Raw genomic sequence first — 27,845 nt, forward strand, 5'->3', positions numbered from 1 at the left:
GCTCTTTATCAAGTCATCTCTGCCAGTAAGGCTGTCGTATCTTCAAACACACATTACTGATGAACTGAAATGATTTTACAGAACTGGGCTGGTTTAAATTTAGTTTGTTTATGCCTCACACAGACAGGGTTTCGCATGCATCTTAATTCCCCTTTTACTATCCAAAGCACCTTATTTACATATTAGATCCAACACTTATAAATTGGCTCTCAGCAGAAGCACAGAGAGGGAACATAAAGCTCCTGCTTTTCTTTGTTCCTTTGACCAACCACATGGTCAGCTAAGACCTTCCTCGCTCTGCAGCCATCTTTGATCCAGCATCTTGGACCTGGCGTCTTGTTGTAGCCTCTGTTATTGTTCTGTTCTTTTTGTCTCTCTCTCCCACACACAAACACACACATTTACACATCCACACTTGTACATACTTACATAAACTAAACACAAAAAGTAAGGAAATTTGTGTTTGGTTGGTTATTTCTTTGTTGTAGTAATGTTCCTTGGCAATAAATCTTTTACTGTTGGAAAGCCTGTTTATTTCCCTTTTAAATACTATACTTGTTTTGGAAGTTATTATCGCAAATTCTTAATGTGTACTATACCTATGAACCATTTTTAGATACTTAAATATTTCCATTTCATGCAACCCAAATAAAAAATATACTTTTTTAACAGGTAGAACTTTCTACCATTTTCCAAGCATACAAAAGAATTATTTCACTGACATTTATATTAATTTATCATTACTACACGGTCTTGAACTAAATAATTCCACTCCAAAACATTTCAAATGTACAGCACACAACCGGATAGTTTAATTACATCCTAGGCACTAACTGTCTGGTATCTATAACGGCCATGAGGAATCACGACGATCGTGTTATCTTGTAATCAATCATGTCAAAGACCTATGACAAGAAAATACAGCCAGCTGGTCGGTTAAAGAGTCTGTTTATATTTAATACATCCATGACATATATCACAATTCAATGTACACAAATGCTAAAGCGTTTGTGTGGGTTTACAATAATTAACATTCATCCAACCCATAAAGCGTAATATTACATAATAATAGCCCAACTGCAATTCAACTTTGCAATATAAAGCTTTAATATCAATGTTTACTTACCTCCGCTGCACAGACATTAGTAATACATCAGACGTAAAGCTAGTACTTAATGGCTGATTATCAATTAAATATAAAAACTGACCAGCACCGCTGTCATTATATCGCTGATTAGCTGCTGTTGTTAATAATCTAACCCACTACGAGCAGACTACGAGAGGAATACGCGTGAACGAAAGCGCTGCTCACTTCGTGCACTCGTGTGCCATTTCTGTGAGCGAACCTGGAGCGAGCCAGTGAGTCAGCGTTAGTGCTCGGGTACAGTCGGTCGCACTCAGCCGTGTTCGGCTGTCGTTCATCACTTCTACGCACACTCTATGGGTCAGTAGATCCGGGTATTATACACTTTTCATGTCATTCTATTCACAACCAACTGAGCAGAAACAATCTCAAGCAGCTGAAAGTTCCGGAACTCGGAATGTATGGTGATGTCATCTGTCTTTGATGTGAGTGTGATGTCACAGAGGAAACATTCGGCCACAGTCTCAGAGGTTCTAGTTTACCTAAATATCACGAGATATTGCACACTTCTCACGAAGCCTCGTAACGAATGTTCGATTGTTATTTAAAGTTGATTTTTGAAAATCAAAAAATCAAATATTGTCAGGGGTATGAATAATTTTGAACATGGCATTTTTTGGGACTCCATTAATAAAATACCCCAGAAATAAATATTTTTTTGAATTTTGTATTGTTGTCATTCGTTCAATTGTTGGTCACATATAACTGATACACAAATTTGAAAACATCCATTGATTTCATCACTAGATGAAAAAATCACAAGAATTAGCAAGGGTATGAGTAATTTTGAAGACGACTGTATATATAGAAAAACTAATGAGTGCTTGTGAGGTAAGTATGGTCAGGGACTGAACAACTTTAAAGGTCTTTAAAGGTTTAAAAGTCTGATGTTACATCATTTTATATAATTAAACCTAAAAAGAAACAGTCTTACTGCTGACCTTTTTATTTAGGATTTTATTCTGCTTGGGTCATAGTCTTCTTTTTTTGTTTTAGACTCTAAAATACTAATTTCTCTCCTGCCTTCTGGATAACCCTTTATTTTAAAACTGTATGGAGCTTAAAAGTTAAGATATCACCTAAAGCTAACCTTTGTATTTTAAAACAAAAAATGATTTAAAAAAATCATGTTTCAGGAGAGGTTTTATTATCATTCATCATTAACCCTATAAAGCCATTTGTATCATATTTGATACATTCTATGACCTCCATGTCATCCACATTAACGTTACTGAAGGCTGTTTAATGGGCCATCTACAGTCTGAAAGGCTGCTGGGGACTGCAAGCCGTTCACCCTGAAGAGGAGTGTTAAAAATGATGTGTGTGAAGAGGTCGTTCAAATACCTGCTCCAACCAGCAGGGACAGAGCTGAATATGGATATTCACACACACATTTAGGTCCCCTCTTGGCAAATATTGAAAAATTTAACCAGAGGCCTTAACACATCATTTTAGGATGATTTACTGCATGACCAAGTGGGGACCTTAAAAAACGTCCCCTGTTGGTGAATGTGTAACAACATGGAGGTTCCCTGTTATATGGATTCACAAATGCACGCACACACACAAGGGAAAAAGAAAACTCAACCTGAAAAAATGCTTAAAAATATCAATCTGTAGACTTGATTTTAAAAATACGGTTATGATAATTATAGCACAAAAAACAAGACACACACACAAATGTTAAAGTTTAAAAAAGAACAAAAAACAAGGAACTTACTGCTTGAAAATCAAAAAAAAATCTGTAAAAGTAATTTTTAACATATAATTATAATATTTATATCACAAAAATCTCTTTAAAATTATAATAATTCTGTAAAACTTAGTAAAGTAAAAATTAGTTTTAAAAAAGTGTAATTTTTTTTCACATATAATTATTATATTTTCAGCACACATACACAGACATGAATTCATTCATTCTAAATTCTAAAGTTGTAAATAATTTAAATAATAGCATATTAGTGCTTATTGTCTATTACTGTATTTCTTTACATCTTTAATTTTACAAATGTACGTACTCAACTTATTATACATTAATGAATTATTTACATTTTTTTTTACTTACTATTACTTTTTACTTTAACATTTATATTTACATACATTTGTGCTGGTACTTATTTCTGCTTGTGATAATTCTCTATCAGTGATTGAGTGACTGTAACAAACCAAAATTTAACCCCTGAGGATCATTGATCATTGATCATTGCTCTGTCGAGCAGCTCCGGCTGCACAGATACTAAAACTGGAACCAAACAGAGAAGATCCACCTGCTACGGCAGTATATTGGGGTCCTCCTTTTGGGGGACAAAAAGAGCACAATATCTTGAAAAAATCGTAGAACTCCTGAGATGAATGTCACAACTTTTTGAGCAAAAAGTCAATTTTTCTGAGTTTATAAAGTCGCAAATTAGTGAGGAAAAAAAGTCAGAAAAATTGATTTTTTTCTGTTTTTTGGGGATCAACTCAGAGAAAAGCTAACTTTTTTTTCTCAAAATTTGTGAAAGAAATTTGCGACCTTACAAACTCAGAGTATAACCTTTTTTTTTACAAATTTTCCATTTTAATCCAAGAAATTTAAATTTTTCTCAGAAATTAGTGATTTTTTTCACAAATGTCAAACTTTATAAACTCAGAGAAAGACTCTTTTTTTTGCAAATTTGCAACAACAAAAGTAAACCTTTTCCCCTAGATCTAATTTTAAATTAATTTTTGTTTTTAAATTCTAATAATTGTCTCTCCCTCTTTTTCTCTTTTGTGGTACATTTCTTACCAAAATGTTAATTGCCGTGTTTTTGAAAGAAAACAAACTGCTCACGTTTTTATGGTTGAAATACCTGTGAAAGGCATCTGAACGCAGTGAACTGCTGTTGATGCAGGTTTTGGAGGATTCAGTTCAGTTCAATAAGGAAACTGCATGGCTTGTTTTTATGCCTTTGACATCAGACTTTCAGGTTGTTCATTCGTCCTGTTCTCCTAAACGCAATATTTCACAAACAAATGGAGAAAATTTAAATTTGTGTCAAAGACACAATATAAAATACATGTAATTATCCTGTAAAATTTACTATATCTGCAGTACAATTCTAGGTATTAGAAAAATAAGTATGTATATTTGAAACTGTGTCACAAATTTAAAAAACAAAAATAAAAAAATTGGCATAAAAACGACAACTTGTTGGAGCTGTTTTTGACACATGATCATCGAACAGTCTGAGACTGAAACCACATTACAAAGACTTTATGAACATTACGAAGCATAAGATTAAGTTCAAAATAGAACATTATTCATTCACTGTGGGAAGAGGCAGAAGCTGCTGGTCCACCTCTGATACACCTCAGCAGCGGTAGCAGCTACCTCCCGCTCAGCAGCAGTAGCAGCTACCTCCCGCTCAGCAGCAGCAGCAGCAGCTACCTCCCATTCAGCAGCAGCAGCAGCTACCTTCTGCTCAGCAGTGGCAGCAGCTACCTTCTGCTCAGCAGCAGCTACCTCCCACTCAGCAGCAGTAGCAGCTACCTCCCTTTCAGCAGCAGCAGCAGCTACTTCCATTTCAGCAGCAGCAGCTACCTCCCACATTACAATAACTATAATAATTATATCACAAAAACAAAAACACACACACACACACACACACACCAACAGGAAAGTATTACCAAAAAAGCAACTGACCTGAAAAAAAATGATCTTAAAAATCATAATAATTCTGGAAAAATATACATTTTTTACATATAAGTATTATATTTGACAGCACAAACACACACACAAACATGAATCCATTCATAAATTCACACAACACAATCTTCTCGCTGTTGTTCCAGTTTTAGTGCACATGTTGCTTTTCTGTTTGGAGAGGGGGACACGAAATAAAACTGGAACACAGACAAGGTTGTGTTTGAGTCCTAACTTTGACATTTTAGGACAGATTTTAAGGACACAGTTCCTCTCAGAGGGTTCCCCTCACTCAGAGCCTTCTGAATTTCCAGATACAGATACTAAACCTGGAACCAAACAGAGAAGATCCACCTGCTACGACAGTATGACAGCTACCTCCCATTTTGCAGCAGTAGCAGCCATCTCCCACTCAGCAGCAGTAGCAGCTACCTCCCGTTACACAGCAGTAGCAGTTAACTCCCATTCAGCAGCAGCAGCAGCAACCTCCCATTCAGCAGCAGCAGCAGCTACCTCCTGCTCAGCAGCAGCTACCTCCATTATCCACTGCTCATCTCCATCATCTGAGGAGCCTGACTTTATTTGTTTCAGCAGTGGAACCAATCACACAACTAAAGTACATTTTTACTTCAGTTTCAGTGCTTTTGTTCCAAATTTAGTAATGATGTTCCAAATTTAGTAATGATGTTGGAAATTAAGTAATGATGTTCCAAATTTAGTAATGATGTTCCAAAGTTAGTATATTTGTTGTTCCAATTTTAGTAATGATGTTACGATTTAAAAATATTTTTGTTCCAAATTTAGTAATGATGTTCGAAATTAAGTAATGATGTTCCAAATTTAATAATGACGTTCCAAATTTAGTATATTTGTTGTTCCAATTTTAGTAATGATGTTACGATTTAAAAATATTTTTGTTCCAAATTAAGTAATGATGTTCCAAATTTAGTAATGATGTTCGAAATTAAGTAATGATGTTCCAAATTTAGTAATGATGTTCGAAATTAAGTAATGATGTTCCAAATTTAGTAATGATGTTCCAAATTAAGTAATGATGTTCCAAATTTAGTGATGATGTTCCACATTTAGTATATTTGTTGTTCCAATTTTAGTAATGACATTACAATTTAAAAATATTTTGTTCCAAATGAAGTAATGCTGTTCCAAATTTAGCAATGATGTTCGAAATTAAGTAATGATGTTCCGATTTGAACTTATTTGTTGTTCCAATTTTAGTAATTATTTTCCAATTTAAGTAAATTTTTGGTCCAATTTGAATTATATTTCAATTTCAGCATGCACGTTCCCATTTTTAAAAAACTTATTTAGGGTTAAAAATAAGGAACGCTTCACGAATTTGCGTGTCATCCTTGCGCAGGGGCCATGCTAATCTTCTCTGTATCGTTCCAATTTTAGTATATGTGCAACCGGAGTTACACGATAGTACTCAGGGCTCGGTTTGGAATTTAACCAGGTCTGAGTGAGGGGAAAGCTAATGTGACGGTGGTGGAGGAAATCAAGCTTTAATGGAGTAAAACTCTGCTTAAACAGCTGTAAAACAGCATTTATAAGAGTGTAGAGAGGTATGGAGTGTGTGCTGGGAGATCTAGGGGGGTACTGACCTGCTTTGACCCGCTTTGATCCACTTTTCATTTTTCAAGACGCTCAGGAACCAGGGGGCTGCTGGGAAAATATTCAAAGAGCCTTGACGTCAGAGAGCGGGGATTGGTGAGCTGTGGGCGAGAAAACAAAAAGATCAACTTACAGCCCCCCTCCCCCGACATCCCCCCCTGAGGACACACACAGAGGGACGGGGGAGGGGTACAAAGAGGTGGCCGAGGGGAAAAAACAGAGACAGAGAGGGACGGGGGAGGGGGACACACAGGCTGAGACACGAGATCTAGTCTTTCACTCAGACAAACACGGAAGCGGCGACGTCCTCAGCTCAGGACAGACGGTTTGACTTCAGACAAACACGGAAGCGGCGACGTCCTCAGCTCAAGACAGACGGTGTGACTTCAGACAAACACGGAAGCGGCGACGTCCTCGACTCATAGACTTCATGTGGAGCTGCAGCGTCCACTCCTGGAGCTGCTGAGACACAGAGGACAGAGACACGAAGGACACAAAACGCACGAGGAAACAGAGACATGAAGGACAGAAACGTACAAGGACAAAGACATGGAGGACAAACACAAAGACGGAGACATGGAGGACAGAAACACACAAGGGGACAGAGACATGGCGTCCTGTCCTGCAGCTTCATTCATGTCTGTATAATGACGTTTGTGTTGCAGCTAAACTGATTTGATTAAACGGAATAAACTTTCTTATATATACTATATACACACACATATATATATACACAGTGTATATATATATATAAATAATCCATCTTTTATTTTGTTAATTTACTTGTGTTGTCTATTTTAACGTATTATTTTTTAATTAAGTAAAAATCTGTATTGTTATTTACACATTTTAATGGCTTTTTCAAAAAATGATAGATATATGAATGTAGACGCCTGATTGGTGGGTGCCAAATTGGGGAGGTCAAGATCCGCAAATAAACATATCTATTTTTTTCTGTGTGTGAAAATCGGTTCAGAATTAAACAAGTTCCAGTTGATTTTATCATGAAATCTGCTTTTTTTAATTTTTTTTTAATTGATATTTTTTCTGTTTTAAACTACGGTTCATTTTAAAACTCTGAAAAATGATCGTTTCAGTATCATATCTGAAATAATTTCACATACATAAAAACTTCCTGTGGTTTGTCCTACTTCCTGTTTACATTTGTCAAAATTCCCGTGCAGTTCCACTGACTCACCAGCAGGTGTCAGCCTGAAATTACACATACAACAATATGAAAGACCACAGAGAAAGAACTGACTGCTTAAAAATAAAAAATAATTTAAAGTTTGAAGTAATTATTAATTATTATAACAAATGAATAGAATAGTGTCACAAGAACAACACACACCTCACAGGAAAGTGTTAAAAAAAAAAAAAAACAAGGCCTGAAAAAAATCTATGAAAAAATAGAATTATTCTGTAAAATTATACATTTTTTACATATGATCAATAAATTTACAGCACAAAAATACACACACAAAAACAACATGAATCCATTAATAAAATCTTCATACATTTGTAAATAATCGCATACTAGTGCTTACTGTGTATTACTGTATTTCTTTACACAAAAAATTATGTTTTCAGCACACACACAAACATGAATCCATTCATAAAATAGTAATACATTTTAAAATAATTTAAATAATATCATACTAGTGCTTATTGTCTATTACTGTATTTCTTTTCATCTATAATTTTACAAATGTACATACTCAACTTATTATATATGAATGAATTATTTACATTTTTGTACTAACTGTTTACTCTTATTGCATTTTTATTTTAACATTTATATACATTTGTGCTGGTACTTATTTCTGCTTGTGATAATTCTTTATCAGAGCGACTTTAACAAACCAAAATTTAACCCCTAAAGATCAAAAAAAAGTATTCATTATTCTCGTTGACCGTCGGGTTAAACGCCTTTTTTGGTCCTAAACTTCATTTAAACTTATTATTTTTTTACCAATTTTCATACAATAACTTATTTAGAAAACACCATGTTCATGTTCAGCTTCACGGAGAGAAACTGTGTCCTTAAAATCTGTCCTGAAATGTCAAAGTTAGGACTCAAACACTGTCTTCTCCGTGTTCCCTGTGTGATTTCAGGACAGATTTTGAGGACACTGTCCCTCTGAGAGTGTCAGGGATCCGCCTGCTGCTCCAGTTTTCACTCAGCGTCCACAACACGTCGTTCAAATCGCGATGCAGCTAAACTGAATTGTGTATTTGATGATTGTAGCTGATATTTCATGATCTTACCGTCACGGTGTGTGTCCGGCGGCGGAAGGCTGCACGCTCACTCACACTCGCGCTCGATGAGAAGCACCTGTCGATCATCAGCCGTTGATCAGCGGTCAGCCAATCACAGGGCCCGCTGCGTCATGACGTCATGCAGCAAACATTCCAATGACGACACAAAGCAGCGCGAGTCAATAAATGAGAATAAAAAAAATGACGTAAAAGTCATTTAAAGGCGCATTGTTGCTCCTGAAAATGAGTTTTAGGAAGGAGAAATAAATCGTTTTTAAAACGTTAAACCTTTTTTTTTTTTTTTTTTTTTTTATTAAAGGAAAACATCATTAGAAGTTAATTTTAAAAGTTTAAAAATATTTTAAAGAAGAAGAGAGAGATGATTGGAAGTTAATAATAATTCAAAACATAGCTGAAAAATATTTTTGAGATTCGAAGTTGATAATAAAAAGGTTGATTTTTTTTTAAAGAAGGGAGATGATTAAATGTTAAAAATATTCTTTTAAAAAAGTTCAATTTTTTTTTTTTAATAATAATCATCCAATAGTTCAACATATTTTTGGAAGAGTCAGGGGGAGATGATTGGAAGTTAATATTTTTAAAAAATAGTGAAATTATTTTCTTAAAGGGAAAGATTAATTTAATTTAATAATAATTTTTAAAAAATATTTTTAGAGAGGGAGAAAGATTATTGGAAGTTAATGATTTTTTTTAAAAAGTTCAATTGGTTTTTTTTTTATAGAAGGGAAAGAGATTATTGGAATTTAATAATAATCAACAAATAGTTCAACATATTTTTGGAAGAGTCAGAGGAAGATGATTGGAAGTTAATATTTTTTTTTCAAAATAGTGAAATTATTTTCTTAAAGGGAAAGAGATAAATGGACTTAAATATTAATTTTTAAAAATAGTTTTAAAATATTATTAAAGAGGGAGATAGATTATTGGAAGTTAATGATTTTTTTTTAAAAAAAGTTCAATTATTTTTCATAAAAGGGAAAGAGGGTAAATGGAATTTAATATTAATTTTTAAAAATAGTTTTAAAATATTTTTAAAGAGGGAGATAGATGATAGGAAATTAATATCTTTAAAAATGTTTTAAAGGGGGAGACAGAGATTATTGGAAGTTATTGTTTTTTTTAAATAATTAAATTATAAAAAGTTGAAAATCATTTTAAAAGAAGACAAAGGAGCAATCTTAAGACAAAGTGAGAAACTCCTGCGCACTTTCCTGCTTACTGCTGACATATTTCTTGAGTGAAAAACATTTCAGTCTAGCACTTCAGCTATAATTATTATATCAGGTAAAAAAAGTTGGAATTTAGTTTAAAATACATATTAAGACAAATTAAGATCAATAAGTAAACAGATCCTAACTCATCAGAAAGTGTCGCTTTGTGACAAGCTTTAATATAAAGTCTTTATTTTTATAAAGACCTATTATTTTTTTATTTGCATAAAGTTTTTTGTATTTGTAATAAGACCTTTTTTATTTTTGTGAAGGCTTTTTTATTTTTGGTCTTTTTTATTTGGATAAGGTCTTGTTTATTTGAATTAAGACTTTTTAAAATATTTGTATATAATATTTTATTATTGTTATAAGGTCTTTCTCAGTAATATGTTTTTTAACTAAAAAGACTTTTCTTTTAATAAAAGTGTTTTTTATTTCTGTTAATATTTTTTAGTTGTTCAAATTCTTTATTTGTATGTACCTTTGCTAATGTAAAAAGCATTTTTTATTAGTATAAAGCATTTTTTTTCATTTGTCAAAAGTCCTTTTTATTTGTAGTCTTTATATATAGATATCTTTGCAAATGTATGAATTCTGTTTTAATTTGCATTAAATATTTTTGTAAAGTCTTCTTTTTAAAAATTGTAAATCTATTTAAAGTATTTTTCCAAATGTATAAATAGTCTTTTTTAAATGTATGACGTTTATTTGTTAATATGTTGTAAGCGTTGATAGTGGTTTTAATACATGATAGTGACGTGTAAACTGTGCAGCTTTTACAGATGTTGAGAGTTTAAAGTGTCCATTTTTGAGAATCTGTTGCTTCTTTGGAACACCCCTGATAACGTATTGATTTTTTTCGTTGATTATTTGTCGATTAAAATGTCCTTTTGTAAATGGAAACTGTGTTTTGTCCACTGCACATTGTTCAGATGTGACTGAAGCTGAATAAACTCGAAAGTTTCTCTCAGTTGAAGCTGAAATGTCCCCAACATGTCCAAAAGAGGAGATGCCATCTCGTACGTCCCGGTTTATTCCGTTACGAAAAAATCCGAAAACTTCCAAATATCAGCGAAAAACATCTAAATTATCTAAATAATCATCTTTATCTAAGTGTAGTAGATGATGAGGGGGCGTGGTCGAGACGCGAACGATGTAGGACATGTTTTTCGGTAACTTTGAGGTGGTCGATTGTTTTTTAAGAGGCCTACATTTTGTGAATTAGAACCACATTAATGTCGAGCGGTCGGGCAAAAAACGAGTCTGCCAAGTCCGGACGAAGCAGGCCGCAATGTGAGCCCGAGTCACCTGAGAGGCCGGGTGCTAATGAAGAGTTGCTACGTAGCATTAAGGTAATGATGGACGACCAACGTACTGAAATTGTGGCAAAATTTGAATCTATTATTGTAGAGCTAGTTAAAAAGGCGGTGGCGACTGCTATCAAACCGCTTCAAGAAAAAGTCTCCTTGCAATGCGGCACTATAAGCGACTTGGAGCGCTCGGCTAACGAGCATTCGGACCAGCTAACTAGCATGCAGGAGACCATAACTAAGCTATCTGCTGCAGTGGAGTCTCTGGGGAATAAATGTGAGGAACTGGAGGCACGCTCTAGATGGCATAATATCCGACTGGTGGGTCTGCCTGAGAGATCCGAGGGTCCCCAACCTACAGAGTTTATTGCTAAACTTTTAATGGACTTGCTGGGACTCGACGAGCCGCCCGGGCTCGATAGGGCCCATCGCACACTGCGTACCAAACCAAAAGAGGGAGAACCACCGCGCCCGATGGTCGTCAGGGTGACACAATTTCAAGTGAGGAATGCTATCCTACGTCGTGCTGGACAACGCTCCCCCCTGTTATACAACGGGAAAAGGGTGTATATTTTCCCAGACTTTACACCGACTGTGGCCAAGCGGAGGGCGGCTTTTGCCCAGGTGAAGAGGGAGCTCCATGCCTGTGCTGACGTCAAATTGGGCCTCCGGTATCCTGCCACTCTGCACATCACCATGTCTAGCGGCCAGACGTACAGATTTGAAGACCCGGATCAGGCCCTGGAGTTCGTCAATAAGAGACTCAAGAAGGACCCGGCCTCGGCCCCAGTGAATGACTGATTCTGGAACCCACTTGTGCCCGTTGGCTCGGTTTGTACTTTTGTGGCAATAGGCTTCACATCTAGCAGGTAATACAAATGGGATGCTGCCGTTGTCCCGTTTATGGACTGAATACGGTAGTGACTGTGTATTGACTGTAAACTTTACGGCTTCATCTTGACCGTATTGGTGCTATCTGTTTTTATTTTTATTTATTTATTTATTTTGTTGAATTCTCATTCTGTTTCTTATCAGTCTTTCCTCGAGACAACGTCTCTGTCTCTGGAGAATGCAGTGTTTCTGAACCTGCTTTATTTCCGTTTCCTTCTTAACCCATGGCACCATCTTCCGTTTATTATTTTATAAATTTCTATGTGGGACAGCCCATATTTACATTCCCCGAGGTCGTTTAGTAGTGGGGTTAAGCTGCTGGTAACGACAGGTTCTGAAACTGCAGTTTCAGTCAAGGTACACTGACTAGGAATGGAACCCACCGGTATTGCATAGAGGGCTCTTTCTCATGAACATCTCCTTGTTAGTATAGTGGTCAGTATCCCCGCCTGTCACGCAGGAGACTGGGGTTCAATTCCCCAATGGGGAAGTTACAGTCCTTTTCAAACATGCTGCATCACCTCACTTCATCCTTGTCAAATGGCTCAACAACATTGCTGAATTGGCTGCAAAAGTGGCAACGAGCAAGAGCACTGTAACAGTCATTTCCAGATGGCCCGTTGAAAGACAAATTTGAGCTCACGTAAAAGGCCCTTCAGTACAATTTCATTGGCGCAAAGTATTCTTGCATTGGCCGGGAATCGAACCCGGGCCTCCCGCGTGGCAGGCGAGAATTCTACCACTGAACCACCAATGCTATACATGTTTTTTGATAAAGGCATGTTGTTTCCGCGCTTGTTTGCCTGTGGTGGAAATGCAGGCCAAAATCAAGCAGATGGTTGTCGCTAAACAGCACACCACCACACTTGTACTCCCCCTGAGGGCCACGTTTAGGGACATGTTGGAAGTTGCAGATCTTTTGATCATTGCCAGCAACAGCAGCTAGTCATGCAGCGTCAGGAAACGTGTGATGTTTGAGATATGATCACGAAAATGTCTCCTTGTTTCCGCCCGGTTTCGAACCGGGGACCTTTCGCGTGTGAGGCGAACGTGATAACCACTACACTACGGAAACACTATGGAAGTTGGTGTGCTGCATACAGTGACAATCAGATATTAGTCGCCCATGCTTGGTTAATAAGTGCTGAAAGTGACACAGACGAGGTGAGGCGACGCAGCATTTTCGAAAAATGCAACTAATCTCCCCGTCGGGGAATTGAACCCCGACGGACCTTTGGCACGGTCCTTGAGGGTGCGTGGGCGTTTGCCTAACCAGTCCACATGTGCTTTGTGGACTTGGAGAAGGCATTCGACCGTGTCCCTCGGTGAGTCCTGTGGGGGGGTTCTCCGGGAATACGGGGTTTCGGACTCCCTGATACGGGCTGTCCGTTTCCTGTATGACTGGTGCCAGAGCTTGGTCTGCATTGCCGGCAGTAAGTCAAACTTGTTTCCGGTGAGGGTTGGACTCCGCCAGGGCTGCCCTTTGTCACCGATTCTGTTCATAACTTTTATGGACAGAATTTCTAGGCGCAGCCAGGGTGTTGAGGGGGTTCGGTTTGGTGACCTCAGCATTGGATCTCTGCTCTGATGTGGTCCTGTTGGCTTCATCAGGCCGTGACCTTCAGCTCTCACTGGATCGGTTCGCAGCCGGGTTGTGAAGCGGCTGGGATGAGAATCAGCACCTCCAAATCCAAGGCCATGGTTCTCAGCCGGAAAAGGGTGGCATGCCCCGTCCGGATCGGGGACGAAGTCCTGCCCCAAGTGGAGGAGTTTAAGTACCTCAGGGTCTTGTTCACGAGTGTGATGGATGGATGGAGCGGGAGATCGACAGACAGAGCGTCCGCATTACTGCAGATGCTGCACCGATCTGTCGTGGGGAAGAGGGAGCTGAGCCGAAAGGCAAAGCTCTCGATTTGCCGATCGATCTTCGTTCCTACCCTCACCTATGGAGGACTGCTTTCTTTCACTTGTGTAATATTGCAAAAACAAGGCATATCCTGTCTCAAACAGTTGCCTAAAAATTGGTGCACACATTCGTTACTTCTAGGCTAGATTACTGTACCTCCTTATTGTCAGGTTGCCTCAATAAGTCTCTAAAGTCTTTCCGACTGGTCCAGGACGTTGCTGCACGTGTGCTAATGGGAACCAAGAAAAGCAATCATATTTCTACAGTTTCAGCTTCTTTGCGCAGGCCTCCTGTAAAATCCAGAATTGAATTAAAATCCTTCTCCTTACTTTCAAAGCTCTATATGGACAGGCGCCGTCTTATATTTCACAGCTCAAAGCTCACTATCAACCTTAAAGAGCACTGCACTCTGAAAATGCAGGGTCAAGGGGGTCAACGCACAGTCAAGGTTACGGCCAGGATCCAGGGAAACTAGGAAACAAGGGAGCAGGAACGCTCCCAAGAGGCAACAGGATTAGCGTAGTGCAGTTCAACAGACCCAGGCTCTGTAATCGCGAGCCCCAGGCAGTGAGAGTACCACATGGCTATCACAGAGGCATTCGACCGTGTCCCTAAGCTTGCAAATGGCAATGCAGTTAACAGACATGCATGATTTCTGATGGCGGCATTGAGAGAAGGAAAGGAGCTCAGCGTATCAGGGAAGTCCCCGGCAGGTTAAACCTATGTCAGCCTAACTATGGGCTGGTCCAGGCAGGCTGAGCCAGCCCTAATTATAAGCTTTATCAAAGAGGAAGGTCTTAAGTCTACCCTTAAAAGTTGAAACAGTGTCTGCCTCCCTGACCGAAAATGGAAGATGGTTCCATAGGAGAGGAGCATGGTAGCTGAAGGCTCTGGTTCCTAACCTACTTTTGGAAATTTTGGGAACCACAAGTAACCCTGCATTTTCAGAGCGCAGTGATCTTGAGGGTTGGTAAGGAACTATGAGCTGTGACAGATAGGACGGCGCCTGACCATTTAGAGCTTTGTAAGTAAGGAGGAGGATTTTAAATTCAATCCTGGATTTCACAGGGAGCCAGTGCAAAGAAGCTAAAACAGGAGAAATATGATCCCTTTTCTTGCTTCCCGTTAAAACACGAGCAGCAGCGTTCTGCACCAGTTGGAGAGACCTAATAATAGGGAATTACAGTAATCGAACCTAGAGGTGACAAATGCATGTACTAATTTTTCAGCATCTGTTTGTGACAGGATATGTCTAATTTTTGCGATGTTACGCAAGTGAAAGAAAGCCGTCCTTGAAGTTTGTTTGATATGGGAGGCAAAGGATAAATCCTGGTCAAATAAAACTCTGAGGTTCCTTACAGTTGTGCAAGAGGCCAAGGTAATGCCATCTAGAGAAATTACATTGTTGGAAAAGGACAATAACTTCAGTTTTGTCTGAATTCAACATCAGGAAATTACGGCTCATCCAGGCTTTTACATCCTTAAGACATGTTTGAAGCCTAGATAGCTGATCAGTTTCATCTGGTTTCATAGATAGATATAATTGCATATCATCAGCATAACAATGGAAATTTAAGGAATGTTTTCTAATTACGTTGCCTAGAGGAAGCATATATAAAGTGAAAAGGATTGGTCCAAGCACCGAACCTTGTGGCACTCCAAAGCAGACCTTTGTATGTGCGGAGGGTTGATCATTGATGTGAACAAATTGGGGAAGTTACAGTCCTTTTCAAACATGCTGCATCACCTCACCTCATCCATGTCAAATGGCTCAACAACATTGCTGAATTGGCTGCAAAAGTGGCAACGAGCAAGAGCACTGTAACAGTCATTTCCAGATGGCCCATTGAAAGACAAATTTGAGGTCACGTAAAAGGCCCTTCAGTACAATTTCATTGGAGCAAAGACTTCTTGCATTAGCCGGGAATCGAACCCGGGCCTCCCGCGTGGCAGGCGAGAATTCTACCACTGAACCACCAATGCTATACATGTTGTTTGATAAAGGCATGTTGTTTCCGTGCTTGTTTGCCTGTGGTGGAAATGCAGGCCAAAATCAAGCAGATGGTTGTCGCTAAACAGCACACCACCACACTTGTACTCCCCCTGAGGGCCACGTTTAGGGACATGTTGGAAGTTGCAGATCTTTTGATCATTGCCAGCAACAGCAGCTAGTCATGCAGCGTCAGGAAACGTGTGATGTTTGAGATATGATCACGAAAATGTCTCCTTGTTTCCGCCGGTTTCGAACCGGGACCTTTCAGCGTGAGGCGAACGTGATAACCACTACACTACGGAAACACTATGGAAGTTGGTGTGCTGCATACAGTGACAATCAGATATTAGTCGCCCATGCTTGGTTAATAAGTGCTGAAAGTGACACAGACGAGGTGAGGCGACGCAGCATTTTCGAAAAATGCAACTAATCTCCCCGTCGGAAATTGAACCCGACGGACCTTTGGCACGGTCCTTGAGGGTGCGTGGGCGTTTGCCTAACCAGTCCACATGTGCTTTGTGGACTTGGAGAAGGCATTCGACCGTGTCCCTCGGTGAGTCCTGTGGGGGGGTTCTCCGGGAATACGGGGTTTCGGACTCCCTGATACGGGCTGTCCGTTTCCTGTATGACTGGTGCCAGAGCTTGGTCTGCATTGCCGGCAGTAAGTCAAACTTGTTTCCGGTGAGGGTTGGACTCCGCCAGGGCTGCCCTTTGTCACCGATTCTGTTCATAACTTTTATGGACAGAATTTCTAGGCGCAGCCAGGGTGTTGAGGGGGTTCGGTTTGGTGACCTCAGCATTGGATCTCTGCTCTGATGTGGTCCTGTTGGCTTCATCAGGCCGTGACCTTCAGCTCTCACTGGATCGGTTCGCAGCCGGGTTGTGAAGCGGCTGGGATGAGAATCAGCACCTCCAAATCCAAGGCCATGGTTCTCAGTCGGAAAAGGGTGGCATGCCCGTCCGGATCGGGACGAAGTCCTGCCCCAAGTGGAGGAGTTTAAGTACCTCAGGGTCTTGTTCACGAGTGTGAGGGATGGATGGAGCGGGAGATCGACAGACAGAGCGTCCGCATTACTGCAGATGCTGCACCGATCTGTCGTGGGGAAGAGGGAGCTGAGCCGAAAGGCAAAGCTCTCGATTTGCCGATCGATCTTCGTTCCTACCCTCACCTATGGAGGACTGCTTTCTTTCACTTGTGTAATATTGCAAAAACAAGGCATATCCTGTCTCAAACAGTTGCCTAAAAATTGGTGCACACATTCGTTACTTCTAGGCTAGATTACTGTACCTCCTTATTGTCAGGTTGCCTCAATAAGTCTCTAAAGTCTTTCCGACTGGTCCAGGACGTTGCTGCACGTGTGCTAATGGGAACCAAGAAAAGCAATCATATTTCTACAGTTTCAGCTTCTTTGCGCAGGCCTCCTGTAAAATCCAGAATTGAATTAAAAATCCTTCTCCTTACTTTCAAAGCTCTATATGGACAGGCGCCGTCTTATATTTCACAGCTCAAAGCTCACTATCAACCTTAAAGAGCACTGCACTCTGAAAATGCAGGGTCAAGGGGGTCAACGCACAGTCAAGGTTACGGCCAGGATCCAGGGAAACTAGGAAACAAGGGAGCAGGAACGCTCCCAAGAGGCAACAGGATTAGCGTAGTGCAGTTCAACAGACCCAGGCTCTGTAATCGCGAGCCCCAGGCAGTGAGAGTACCACATGGCTATCACAGAGGCATTCGACCGTGTCCCTAAGCTTGCAAATGGCAATGCAGTTAACAGACATGCATGATTTCTGATGGCGGCATTGAGAGAAGGAAAGGAGCTCAGCGTATCAGGGGAAGTCCCCCGGCAGGTTAAACCTATGTCAGCCTAACTATGGGCTGGTCCAGGCAGCCTGAGCCAGCCCTAATTATAAGCTTTATCAAAGAGGAAGGTCTTAAGTCTACCCTTAAAAGTTGAAACAGTGTCTGCCTCCCTGACCGAAAATGGAAGATGGTTCCATAGGAGAGGAGCATGGTAGCTGAAGGCTCTGGTTCCTAACCTACTTTTGGAAATTTTGGGAACCACAAGTAACCCTGCATTTTCAGAGCGCAGTGATCTTGAGGGTTGGTAAGGAACTATGAGCTGTGACAGATAGGACGGCGCCTGACCATTTAGAGCTTTGTAAGTAAGGAGGAGGATTTTAAATTCAATCCTGGATTTCACAGGGAGCCAGTGCAAAGAAGCTAAAACAGGAGAAATATGATCCCTTTTCTTGCTTCCCGTTAAAACACGAGCAGCAGCGTTCTGCACCAGTTGGAGAGACCTAATAATAGGGAATTACAGTAATCGAACCTAGAGGTGACAAACGCATGTACTAATTTTTCAGCATCTGTTTGTGACAGGATATGTCTAATTTTTGCGATGTTACGCAAGTGAAAGAAAGCCGTCCTTGAAGTTTGTTTGACATGGGAGGCAAAGGATAAATCCTGGTCAAATAAAACTCTGAGGTTCCTTACAGTTGTGCAAGAGGCCAAGGTAATGCCATCTAGAGAAATTACATTGTTGGAAAAGGACAATAACTTCAGTTTTGTCTGAATTCAACATCAGGAAATTACGGCTCATCCAGGCTTTTACATCCTTAAGACATGTTTGAAGCCTAGATAGCTGATCAGTTTCATCTGGTTTCATAGATAGATATAATTGCATATCATCAGCATAACAATGGAAATTTAAGGAATGTTTTCTAATTACGTTGCCTAGAGGAAGCATATATAAAGTGAAAAGGATTGGTCCAAGCACCGAACCTTGTGGCACTCCAAAGCAGACCTTTGTATGTGCGGAGGGTTGATCATTGATGTGAACAAATTGGGGAAGTTACAGTCCTTTTCAAACATGCTGCATCACCTCACCTCATCCATGTCAAATGGCTCAACAACATTGCTGAATTGGCTGCAAAAGTGGCAACGAGCAAGAGCACTGTAACAGTCATTTCCAGATGGCCCATTGAAAGACAAATTTGAGGTCACGTAAAAGGCCCTTCAGTACAATTTCATTGGAGCAAAGAATTCTTGCATTAGCCGGGAATCCAACCCGGGCCTCCCGCGTGGCAGGCGAGAATTCTACCACTGAACCACCAATGCTATACATGTCGTTTGATAAAGGCATGTTGTTTCCGTGCTTGTTTGCCTGTGGTGGAAATGCAGGCCAAAATCAAGCAGATGGTTGTCGCTAAACAGCACACCACCACACTTGTACTCCCCCTGAGGGCCACGTTTAGGGACATGTTGGAAGTTGCAGATCTTTTGATCATTGCCAGCAACAGCAGCTAGTCATGCAGCGTCAGGAAACGTGTGATGTTTGAGATATGATCACGAAAATGTCTCCTTGTTTCCGCCTGGTTTCGAACCGGGGACCTTTCGCGTGTGAGGCGAACGTGATAACCACTACACTACCGAAACGCCACAGAAGTTGTTGTGCTGCATACAGTGACAATCAGATATTAGTCGCTCATGCTTGGTTAATAAGTGCTGAAAGTGACACAGACGAGGTGAGGCGACGCAGCATTTTCGAAAAATGCAACTAATCTCCCCGTCAGAATTGAACCCCGGTCTCCAGCGTGACAGGCGGGGATACTCACCACTATACTAACGAGGAGATGTCTGTAGGGAACAGCCCTCCACGCAGTAGAGGCAGGTTCGATTCCTGGTCAGTGCAACACCTTTTGGCAAGACTGAAACTGCAGTGTCAGGTTTGTTATGTAGCAAATAATTGCTTTAAAAAAATCAGTAGGAGAAAACAGCCCAAATTTCCTTGCAGTTCCCGTGTCTAGGCTATTCATCTTGATAGGTAAGACACACTTTGGGCCCTGACACACCGAGCCCACGGTCGTCCGACGCTCAATGTCGGACCGTTGGTGAGCATTTGTCGACCTAGGTTTGGCTATGCGTCTTGCACCGTTGGCGTCAGTCAGGCATTGATGGGCCTTGTCCTTGTGCGGGGAAAATGAATAAAATCATGGTCAGGCTGAGCCTTGCAAACACATATAACTCTTACTTGGGAGGGAATAAATCTTGCAGAGAAGTACCTCCTCCTCAACATCTGCTGAACCACTGAGGCGACTGTTGATTGTAGAAAGAAGGAGGCAAAAACACTGATGTAGACCATGTCTACATCAGTTGAGCTGAGGTGCAGCAGGTGAACAGCTGTTGGTTTCTTGCGATCACAATCACTGAGAGCATATGTTGGTCATCACACATCACCATCCAGGCTAAAAGAAATTGATTGATTATTTTTCCATCAAAATTCAAATTGTGGCCAAACGATCAGCGTTCTTTTTAGAAAGGAGACGTCTGTCCTGAATACAGACATGAAGTGAAAATCCAAGAAGCTCCACACTGAAGTCTTTCTTTTTATTTTCAATATATTTATGATATTGATGTATGCAACTCTCTCTGTCCCTCACAGATGCAGATACAAACACACAGGATGTGTCTCTGTCACGTCTCACTGCTGCTCCCTGCACGTCTCTCAATAATCTGAACACATCACAACCTCAGTGGGTTGAGACACGTCCAAAGGACAGAGTTGACTTCAAGTTTCCCATGATGACGAGATAAAGAAGTGAATTTGTGGCGAGCGCAGAGAGAGCTGATAAGCTGCGTGGTGTCAGTGTTGGCTCGACTCCAGCAGAGAGGACGTGCAGAGAGGACACGCAGAGAGGACGCGCAGATAGGACGCCAGCAGATAGGACAGGACGGCCTTCACACTGTCCCTCTCTGTCCTCACGGTTACTGCGGGGAATATCTTTCAGACACAGTGCAGCTCCACACATCCATCTCATGCTGTAACGTCTGAGGGACAAATACAACACACTGTCCAGCTGCATTGTGGGAAACGATAGATTGTGAGTCAAAGTACAGATACTCCTGGCCAAATGTTACTCCAAGTGAAAGTAACTGAGTGAAATTATTGCTTGAATTAAAGTACTGGAGTAAACAACCTTAATATTCAAAATACTTTGTGAAAATTGTTCACACATTGTTGTATTGTATTTGTATTTATATGTATATATTTTCTTAATTGAATTGATTATCTTTCAAATGTAAATGAAAAGGATTCAGGAGGAGCAATGCGCTTTTACGCCCGGTCGTGGAACTGTGGACCAGCTCTGGACCTTTGGCACGGTCCTTGAGGGTGCGTGGGCGTTTGCCTAACCAGTCCACATGTGCTTTGTGGACTTGGAGAAGGCATTCGACCGTGTCCCTCGGTGAGTCCTGTGGGGGGTTCTCCGGGAATACGGGGTTTCGGACTCCCCGATACGGGCTGTCCGTTCCCTGTATGACTGGTGCCAGAGCTTGGTCTGCATTGCCGCAGTAAGTCAAACTTGTTTCCGGTGAGGGTTGGACTCCGCCAGGGCTGCCCTTTGTCACCGATTCTGTTCATAACTTTTATGGACAGAATTTCTAGGCGCAGCCAGGGTGTTGAGGGGGTTCGGTTTGGTGACCTCAGCATTGGATCTCTGCTCTGATGTGGTCCTGTTGGCTTCATCAGGCCGTGACCTTCAGCTCTCACTGGATCGGTTCGCAGCCGGGTTGTGAAGCGGCTGGGATGAGAATCAGCACCTCCAAATCCAAGGCCATGGTTCTCAGCCGGAAAAGGGTGGCATGCCCCGTCCGGATCGGGACGAAGTCCTGCCCCAAGTGGAGGAGTTTAAGTACCTCAGGGTCTTGTTCACGAGTGTGATGGATGGATGGAGCGGAGATCGACAGACAGAGCGTCCGCATTACTGCAGATGCTGCACCGATCTGTCGTGGGGAAGAGGGAGCTGAGCCGAAGGCAAAGCTCTCGATTTGCCGATCGATCTTCGCTCCTACCCTCACCTATGGAGGACTGCTTTCTTTCACTTGTGTAATATTGCAAAACAAGGCATATCCTGTCTCAAACAGTTGCCTAAAATTGGTGCACACATTCGTTACTTCTAGGCTAGATTACTGTACCTCCTTATTGTCAGGTTGCCTCAATAAGGCTCTAAAGTCTTTCCGACTGGTCCAGGACGTTGCTGCACGTGTGCTAATGGGAACCAAGAAAAGCAATCATATTTCTACAGTTTCAGCTTCTTTGCGCAGGCCTCCTGTAAAATCCAGAATTGAATTAAAAATCCTTCTCCTTACTTTCAAAGCTCTATATGGACAGGCGCCGTCTTATATTTCACAGCTCAAAGCTCACTATCAACCTTAAAGAGCACTGCACTCTGAAAATGCAGGGTCAAGGGGTCAACGCACAGTCAAGGTTACGGCCAGGATCCAGGGAAACTAGGGAAACAAGGGAGCAGGAACGCTCCCAAGAGGCAACAGGATTAGCGTAGTGCAGTTCAACAGACCCAGGCTCTGTAATCATGAGCCCCAGGTAGTGAGAGTACCACATGGCTATCACAGAGGCATTCGACCGTGTCCCTAAGCTTGCAAATGGCAATGCAGTAAACAGACATGCATGATTTCTGATGGCGGCATTGAGAGAAGGAAAGGAGCTCAGCGTATCAGGGGAAGTCCCCCGGCAGGTTAAACCTATGTCAGCCTAACTATGGGCTGGTCCAGGCAGCCTGAGCCAGCCCTAATTATAAGCTTTATCAAAGAGGAAGGTCTTAAGTCTACCCTTAAAAGTTGAAACAGTGTCTGCCTCCCTGACCGAAAATGGAAGATGGTTCCATAGGAGAGGAGCGTGGTAGCTGAAGGCTCTGGTTCCTAACCTACTTTTGAAATTTTGGGAACCACAAGTAACCCTGCATTTTCAGAGCGCAGTGATCTTGAGGGTTGGTAAGGAACTATGAGCTGTGACAGATAGGACGGCGCCTGACCATTTAGAGCTTTGTAAGTAAGGAGGAGGATTTTAAATTCAATCCTGGATTTCACAGGGAGCCAGTGCAAAGAAGCTAAAACAGGAGAAATATGATCCCTTTTCTTGCTTCCCGTTAAAACACGAGCAGCAGCGTTCTGCACCAGTTGGAGAGACCTAATAATAGGGAATTACAGTAATCGAACCTAGAGGTGACAAATGCATGTACTAATTTTTCAGCATCTGTTTGTGACAGGATATGTCTAATTTTTGCGATGTTACGCAAGTGAAAGAAAGCCGTCCTTGAAGTTTGTTTGACATGGGAGGCAAAGGATAAATCCTGGTCAAATAAAACTCTGAGGTTCCTTACAGTTGTGCAAGAGGCCAAGGTAATGCCATCTAGAGAAATTACATTGTTGGAAAAGGACAATAACTTCAGTTTTGTCTGAATTCAACATCAGGAAATTACGGCTCATCCAGGCTTTTACATCCTTAAGACATGTTTGAAGCCTAGATAGCTGATCAGTTTCATCTGGTTTCATAGATAGATATAATTGCATATCATCAGCATAACAATGGAAATTTAAGGAATGTTTTCTAATTACGTTGCCTAGAGGAAGCATATATAAAGTGAAAAGGATTGGTCCAAGCACCGAACCTTGTGGCACTCCAAAGCAGACCTTTGTATGTGCGGAGGGTTGATCATTGATGTGAACAAATTGGGAACGATCTGATAAGTATGACTTAAACCAGGCTAGTGACGTTCCTTTAAGGCCAATTGAGGTTTCAAGTCTGTGCAGTAAGATTTGATGGTCAATGGTGTCAAATGCAGCACTGAGATCTAATAGGATTAAAACAGAGACCAGACCTGTGTCAGAAGCGATAAATAAGTTGTTATTAATTTTTACTAGTGCCGTCTCTGTGCTATGATGAACTCTGAAGCCTGACTGAAAGTCCTCGAATAAACTGTTGTCTTGGAGAAAGTCACAGAGCTGATGAGCAACCACTCTCTCAAGGATTTTAGAAATAAAGGGGAGATTATATATTGGTCTATAATTAGCTAAAATCTCAGGATCGAGAGTGGGCTTCTTTAGAAGAGGTTTAATGACAGCTACTTTAAAAGACTGGGGTACATAACCTGTTAATAAAGACGCGTTGATTAATTGATAGGGTAGACTTAAGACCTTCCTCTTTGATAAAGCTTATAATTAGGGCTGGCTCAGGCTTGCCTTAGACCAGCCCCTAGTTAGGCTGACAAAGGTTTAGTCTGCTGGGGGACTTTCTATGATACACTGAGCTCCTTTTTCCTTCTCCCGTTCCTTCCATCTGCAAACGCTCATGTCTTATTACTGCGTTACTCGTGACTCGGCTTCTTCTCTGGAGCATTTGTGCTCCCTTGTTTTGTAGTTTTCCCAGATCTCGGCTGTTATCTTGGCTGTGCCTGGATCGTGGTGATGGCTGCGCTAATGCTGTGATCCTGCCTTTGGCTGTGCTCGTGTTGTAGCTGCACTGATGCTGTACCTCCAGGTCAGACTGGATTGTGATTTTGGTTGTGCTGTTGCTGTGGTCCTGTCTGTGGCTGCGCTTGTGTCGTGGGTCACAGTTGCACGGATGCTGTGATCCTGCTTGACACCACCTTCTACTGCCATGATTATGAGTCATGCCTCCACTATTAAGATACACGACAACAGTCGTGTATGTTACATGCAAATATCCTAAGCACTGATAACAATCAGTGCTTAGGGTATTTGCATGTAACATCACATGCTATCACAAATTGTATTTATTTTATGTATATCACTATTGTCATATGTTATTTTTACCGTTACTGCGATGCATCTCTTCCCCTCTCTATTCCTTTCTCTCTTCCTCTCTCTCTATCTTTCCTTTATGTCATTACTAATATTTAATTGTTATTTACAAAATCTATTGCACGTCTGCCTGTCCCGTACGAGGGATCCCTCCTCAGCCTCTCTTCCTGAAAAAAATAGTGTGCAGCTTAAGAAGAAATGTCCCATTTATTAGCAGGGAATTTGTAAAGTTGTAAAGTACAGACACATTAACAGAAACTTAGAACAAAAACACAACAGAAAAAGAAACAAGCAAAAACAACCCCTGCAAAGTAAAAAAAAAAAAAAGAAAAATAATAACAATGAAACAACCAAACTGAAAATGACCTGAAAGAAAGCGCTTGAAAATTATTTAGTTATAGATATTTATGTAATTCTGATCATTACAAATGTATCATGATTATCATATATTTTGTGTGTTTGAAGACACGACAGCCTCAGTGGTTTTAGACACGTTCAGAGGACAGAGATGACTGGATAGAGAGCGGATGCGCCAAAGTTTCGGCCAATGAAGAGATAAAGACGTCACGTTGTTGGGACCGCAGAGAGAAGCTGATGAAGAGGGTTGACACAGAGTTCATGAGGTGTCAGTGTTTGACGGACTCTCAGACGGAGACCTCGGAGCAGAATGGCTGCAGTCACAGAGCTCTGGTTCCTGCTGTTTGCTCTCATCAACAACATTCATGCACAAGAACTCATCAGCATCAAGAAGGAACGGGACTCTTACACCTTCGAGCTCCCCGAGGAGGCCGACTCCTGCCTGATCTCCAGGTCTGTTGGTGAGGAGAAGCTCGTCCTGTGGAACACCTCTGACCTCTGGTCCCACAACTCCACAGCACCTGAAGACCTGAAACAACGACTCTCAGTCATCAGCACAAACAATATCTCTTCTTACAAGATCCACAGCCTGACTCACTCAGACTCCGGCCCGTACCGAGAGGAGTGTTGGACCGACGGCAGAGTCACACATGACAAGAACAGATCTGTCATCGTCTGCAGTAGAGTGGTTCAAGGAAGAGATTATGGAGTGACTAGAAAAACACTGGTTCTGCCATGTGAGGGAGCGGCTGACAATCAGGATGTCCTGTGGCTCAAACGTGACATTGGATATGAACAGGAAATATGGAGCAGAGTTTTTGGGGACAATGAGACATCAGTGATGGACGATGTTGGAGGAAGATACCAACTGAATAAAAACACATCAGCTCTTCACGTGTTTAATTTCACAACAACAGCCAAGACAGAGTTCAGCTGTCTGCTGATGGAGCAGCAGCAGTGTGTCAGCAGTGACTCTGTAGTGTTAAAGCTGGGCATAGAAGCACTCTATCACTCAGTGGGAGAGACGGCCGTGTTACCGTGCGCTCTCACTGATTTCAGTGATGACCAGCCCCCACGCTGGACTGTAAATACCATAGAACAACCAAACCAGACTGTGGACCAAAACTACTCTCTGGTGGTTTCATCACTGACGTTAAACCACTCAGGTGAGTACGTCTGTAAAACTCCTGTCAGTGAGAAAAAGTACTATCTCCTGGTGTGTCCTAACTTTGGTCCTCCTGATGTAGAGCTCTTCTCAAAGGGAGAAAACGTCACTCTGAGATGCAAAGATCAGGAAAGGGGTCGGTGGTCCGTTTGGTTCATCAAGTCGAACCGAACAGAAGGCAGAATTGTTTATGAATGGCATTTTTGGGGCATGAGCGGAGGACGCAACAGTGATGGTGGTACTTTGGTTATCTCTAATGTCTCACTGAGAGACACAGGAGAGTATTGGTGTGCAGTTTGGGGTGAACCTTTTCAATGTCGGTCATCAAGCAAAACAGTGTTACAGTACAAAGATCCGTTTGGGGTTCACTCCACCTTCTACAAAGTGAGATGGTCAGTGCTCAGCCTTCTGCTGCTGACGCTCTGTGTCATCGTGGTCGCTGTGAACCGGAGGACCAGGACCAGCTCTCACTGAAATGACCTAAAACACAGTTTTTCATCTTCAAATACCAGCAAATCAGTGACTACATAAGAATGATGTTTCACGATGCTAAAAATAGAGCAAGTGCATGAAAATCAAATGTCAGGATAAAGCTGGAAAAAAACATACAAAGCACATGTGTGTCTGTCACAGGGCTCACAGGTGGAACGGTTGTGACAGTGAATTAAAATGTGTAAAGTTTGGTTCATAATGAAAATTTATTTTTTTTAAAAAATGTTTAAAAATGTGGTTAATAAATATAGAGCTGGAATATGAATTAATTTGAATGAAATTTCAGAAAACTTATGAATGCTGTTTGTTTTTACACTTTGTTTTGTTAATAGTTATGTTTAGTAGAAAATGAGTTCCTCGTGAGAATATATTAAGTAGTAAAATCAGCTGAAGCTTCAATCTGAAATTTTTCTGGATGATACTTTTTGTTTTATTTTAAATGTTATACCTTGATGTTTAGAGACAGAGAGAAAAATAAGAATAGTGAGAGACAAAGATTCTCAGGTCAGAAGTCGACCTTTGACCTGACAGCGTGCAGATATATCTGTATATATTGTACATATTGTGTGTGTATTTTCTTTGTGCTGTTGTGGGTCCGTGTGGCTTCAGGGATCAGAGTTTTGGGCTGCAGCCTGACACACAGCAGGGGGCGCTCTGCTCTCTCACACTGTTGTTCATCATCTTTAACATTTCAGTTCTTCACCTGTGAACGCTGCTCTCACCTCAGCTTTTCTTTTGGATCATGTCACTGACTTTATCTTGTTGTATTGAACTGATCTATTTGATTTGAAATCATGATGATGAAGTGATTTCTTTTATTTCATTTGAAGGTGTGTGAGTTATCTTTCATGACATTATTTTTATGTGATTGTTATTATACTCTATATCTATATCAGCCAGTAATCAATTGTCTCTATAATAAAGCTGAAACAGAAACAATCAAAGTTGGTCTCCAGTTTTTACTGTTTGGATCATGATTTCTGGTTTTAATGATAATAAGCAACTTATCTGTTGTTTTGTAAATGGAATTAAATAATCTGTATTTCAAACATGTAAAACAAGCAAAGCAAAATAAACAAAAAAAAAAAAAAATCCCAGACAAAGCAAACGAGCCTTACGGCTGACTGCAATGAAGTAAAAAAAAGAGGCCCATACAAAACCTATATTCCAGTCTCAA

General features: G+C 41.0%; 1 protein-coding gene and 6 non-coding genes across 7 annotated transcripts; 1 reads left to right on the top strand and 6 right to left on the bottom strand.

Annotated features, from left to right (window-relative positions):
* Positions 1-6,144: 6,144 nt before the first annotated feature.
* Positions 6,145-6,250, bottom strand: LOC121940584 (U6 spliceosomal RNA). Its single transcript, XR_006105655.1, has one exon. It is a non-coding gene; the product is annotated as a U6 spliceosomal RNA (small nuclear RNA).
* Positions 6,251-12,821: 6,571 nt separating this feature from the next.
* On the bottom strand, positions 12,822-12,892 carry trnag-gcc (transfer RNA glycine (anticodon GCC)). Its single transcript has one exon. It is a non-coding gene; the product is annotated as a tRNA-Gly (tRNA).
* Positions 12,893-13,137: 245 nt separating this feature from the next.
* trnav-cac (transfer RNA valine (anticodon CAC)) lies at positions 13,138-13,210 on the bottom strand. Its single transcript has one exon. It is a non-coding gene; the product is annotated as a tRNA-Val (tRNA).
* A 2,743-nt stretch (positions 13,211-15,953) lies between these two features.
* On the bottom strand, positions 15,954-16,024 carry trnag-gcc (transfer RNA glycine (anticodon GCC)). The gene has a single exon. It is a non-coding gene; the product is annotated as a tRNA-Gly (tRNA).
* A 3,057-nt stretch (positions 16,025-19,081) lies between these two features.
* On the bottom strand, positions 19,082-19,152 carry trnag-gcc (transfer RNA glycine (anticodon GCC)). The gene has a single exon. It is a non-coding gene; the product is annotated as a tRNA-Gly (tRNA).
* A 245-nt stretch (positions 19,153-19,397) lies between these two features.
* On the bottom strand, positions 19,398-19,470 carry trnav-cac (transfer RNA valine (anticodon CAC)). Its single transcript has one exon. It is a non-coding gene; the product is annotated as a tRNA-Val (tRNA).
* A 5,798-nt stretch (positions 19,471-25,268) lies between these two features.
* On the top strand, positions 25,269-27,719 carry LOC148185544 (uncharacterized). The gene has a single exon (XM_088074376.1). It carries the CDS (start codon positions 25,322-25,324, stop codon positions 26,648-26,650), a length of 1,329 nt encoding a protein of 442 aa, XP_087930502.1. The 5' UTR covers positions 25,269-25,321; the 3' UTR covers positions 26,651-27,719.
* The last annotated feature ends 126 nt before the right edge of the window (positions 27,720-27,845 follow it).

This window comes from Plectropomus leopardus, chromosome 24, assembly GCF_026936395.1.
Source record: "Plectropomus leopardus strain MGB_pleo_1.0 chromosome 24, ASM2693639v1, whole genome shotgun sequence".
NCBI classification, from domain to species: domain Eukaryota; kingdom Metazoa; phylum Chordata; class Actinopteri; order Perciformes; family Serranidae; genus Plectropomus; species Plectropomus leopardus.

Bases quoted from the DNA above. Each gene is read 5' to 3' on its own strand.
- LOC148185544 (XM_088074376.1), top strand. From the start codon at position 25,322: ATGGCTGCAGTCACAGAGCTCTGGTTCCTGCTGTTTGCTCTCATCAAC.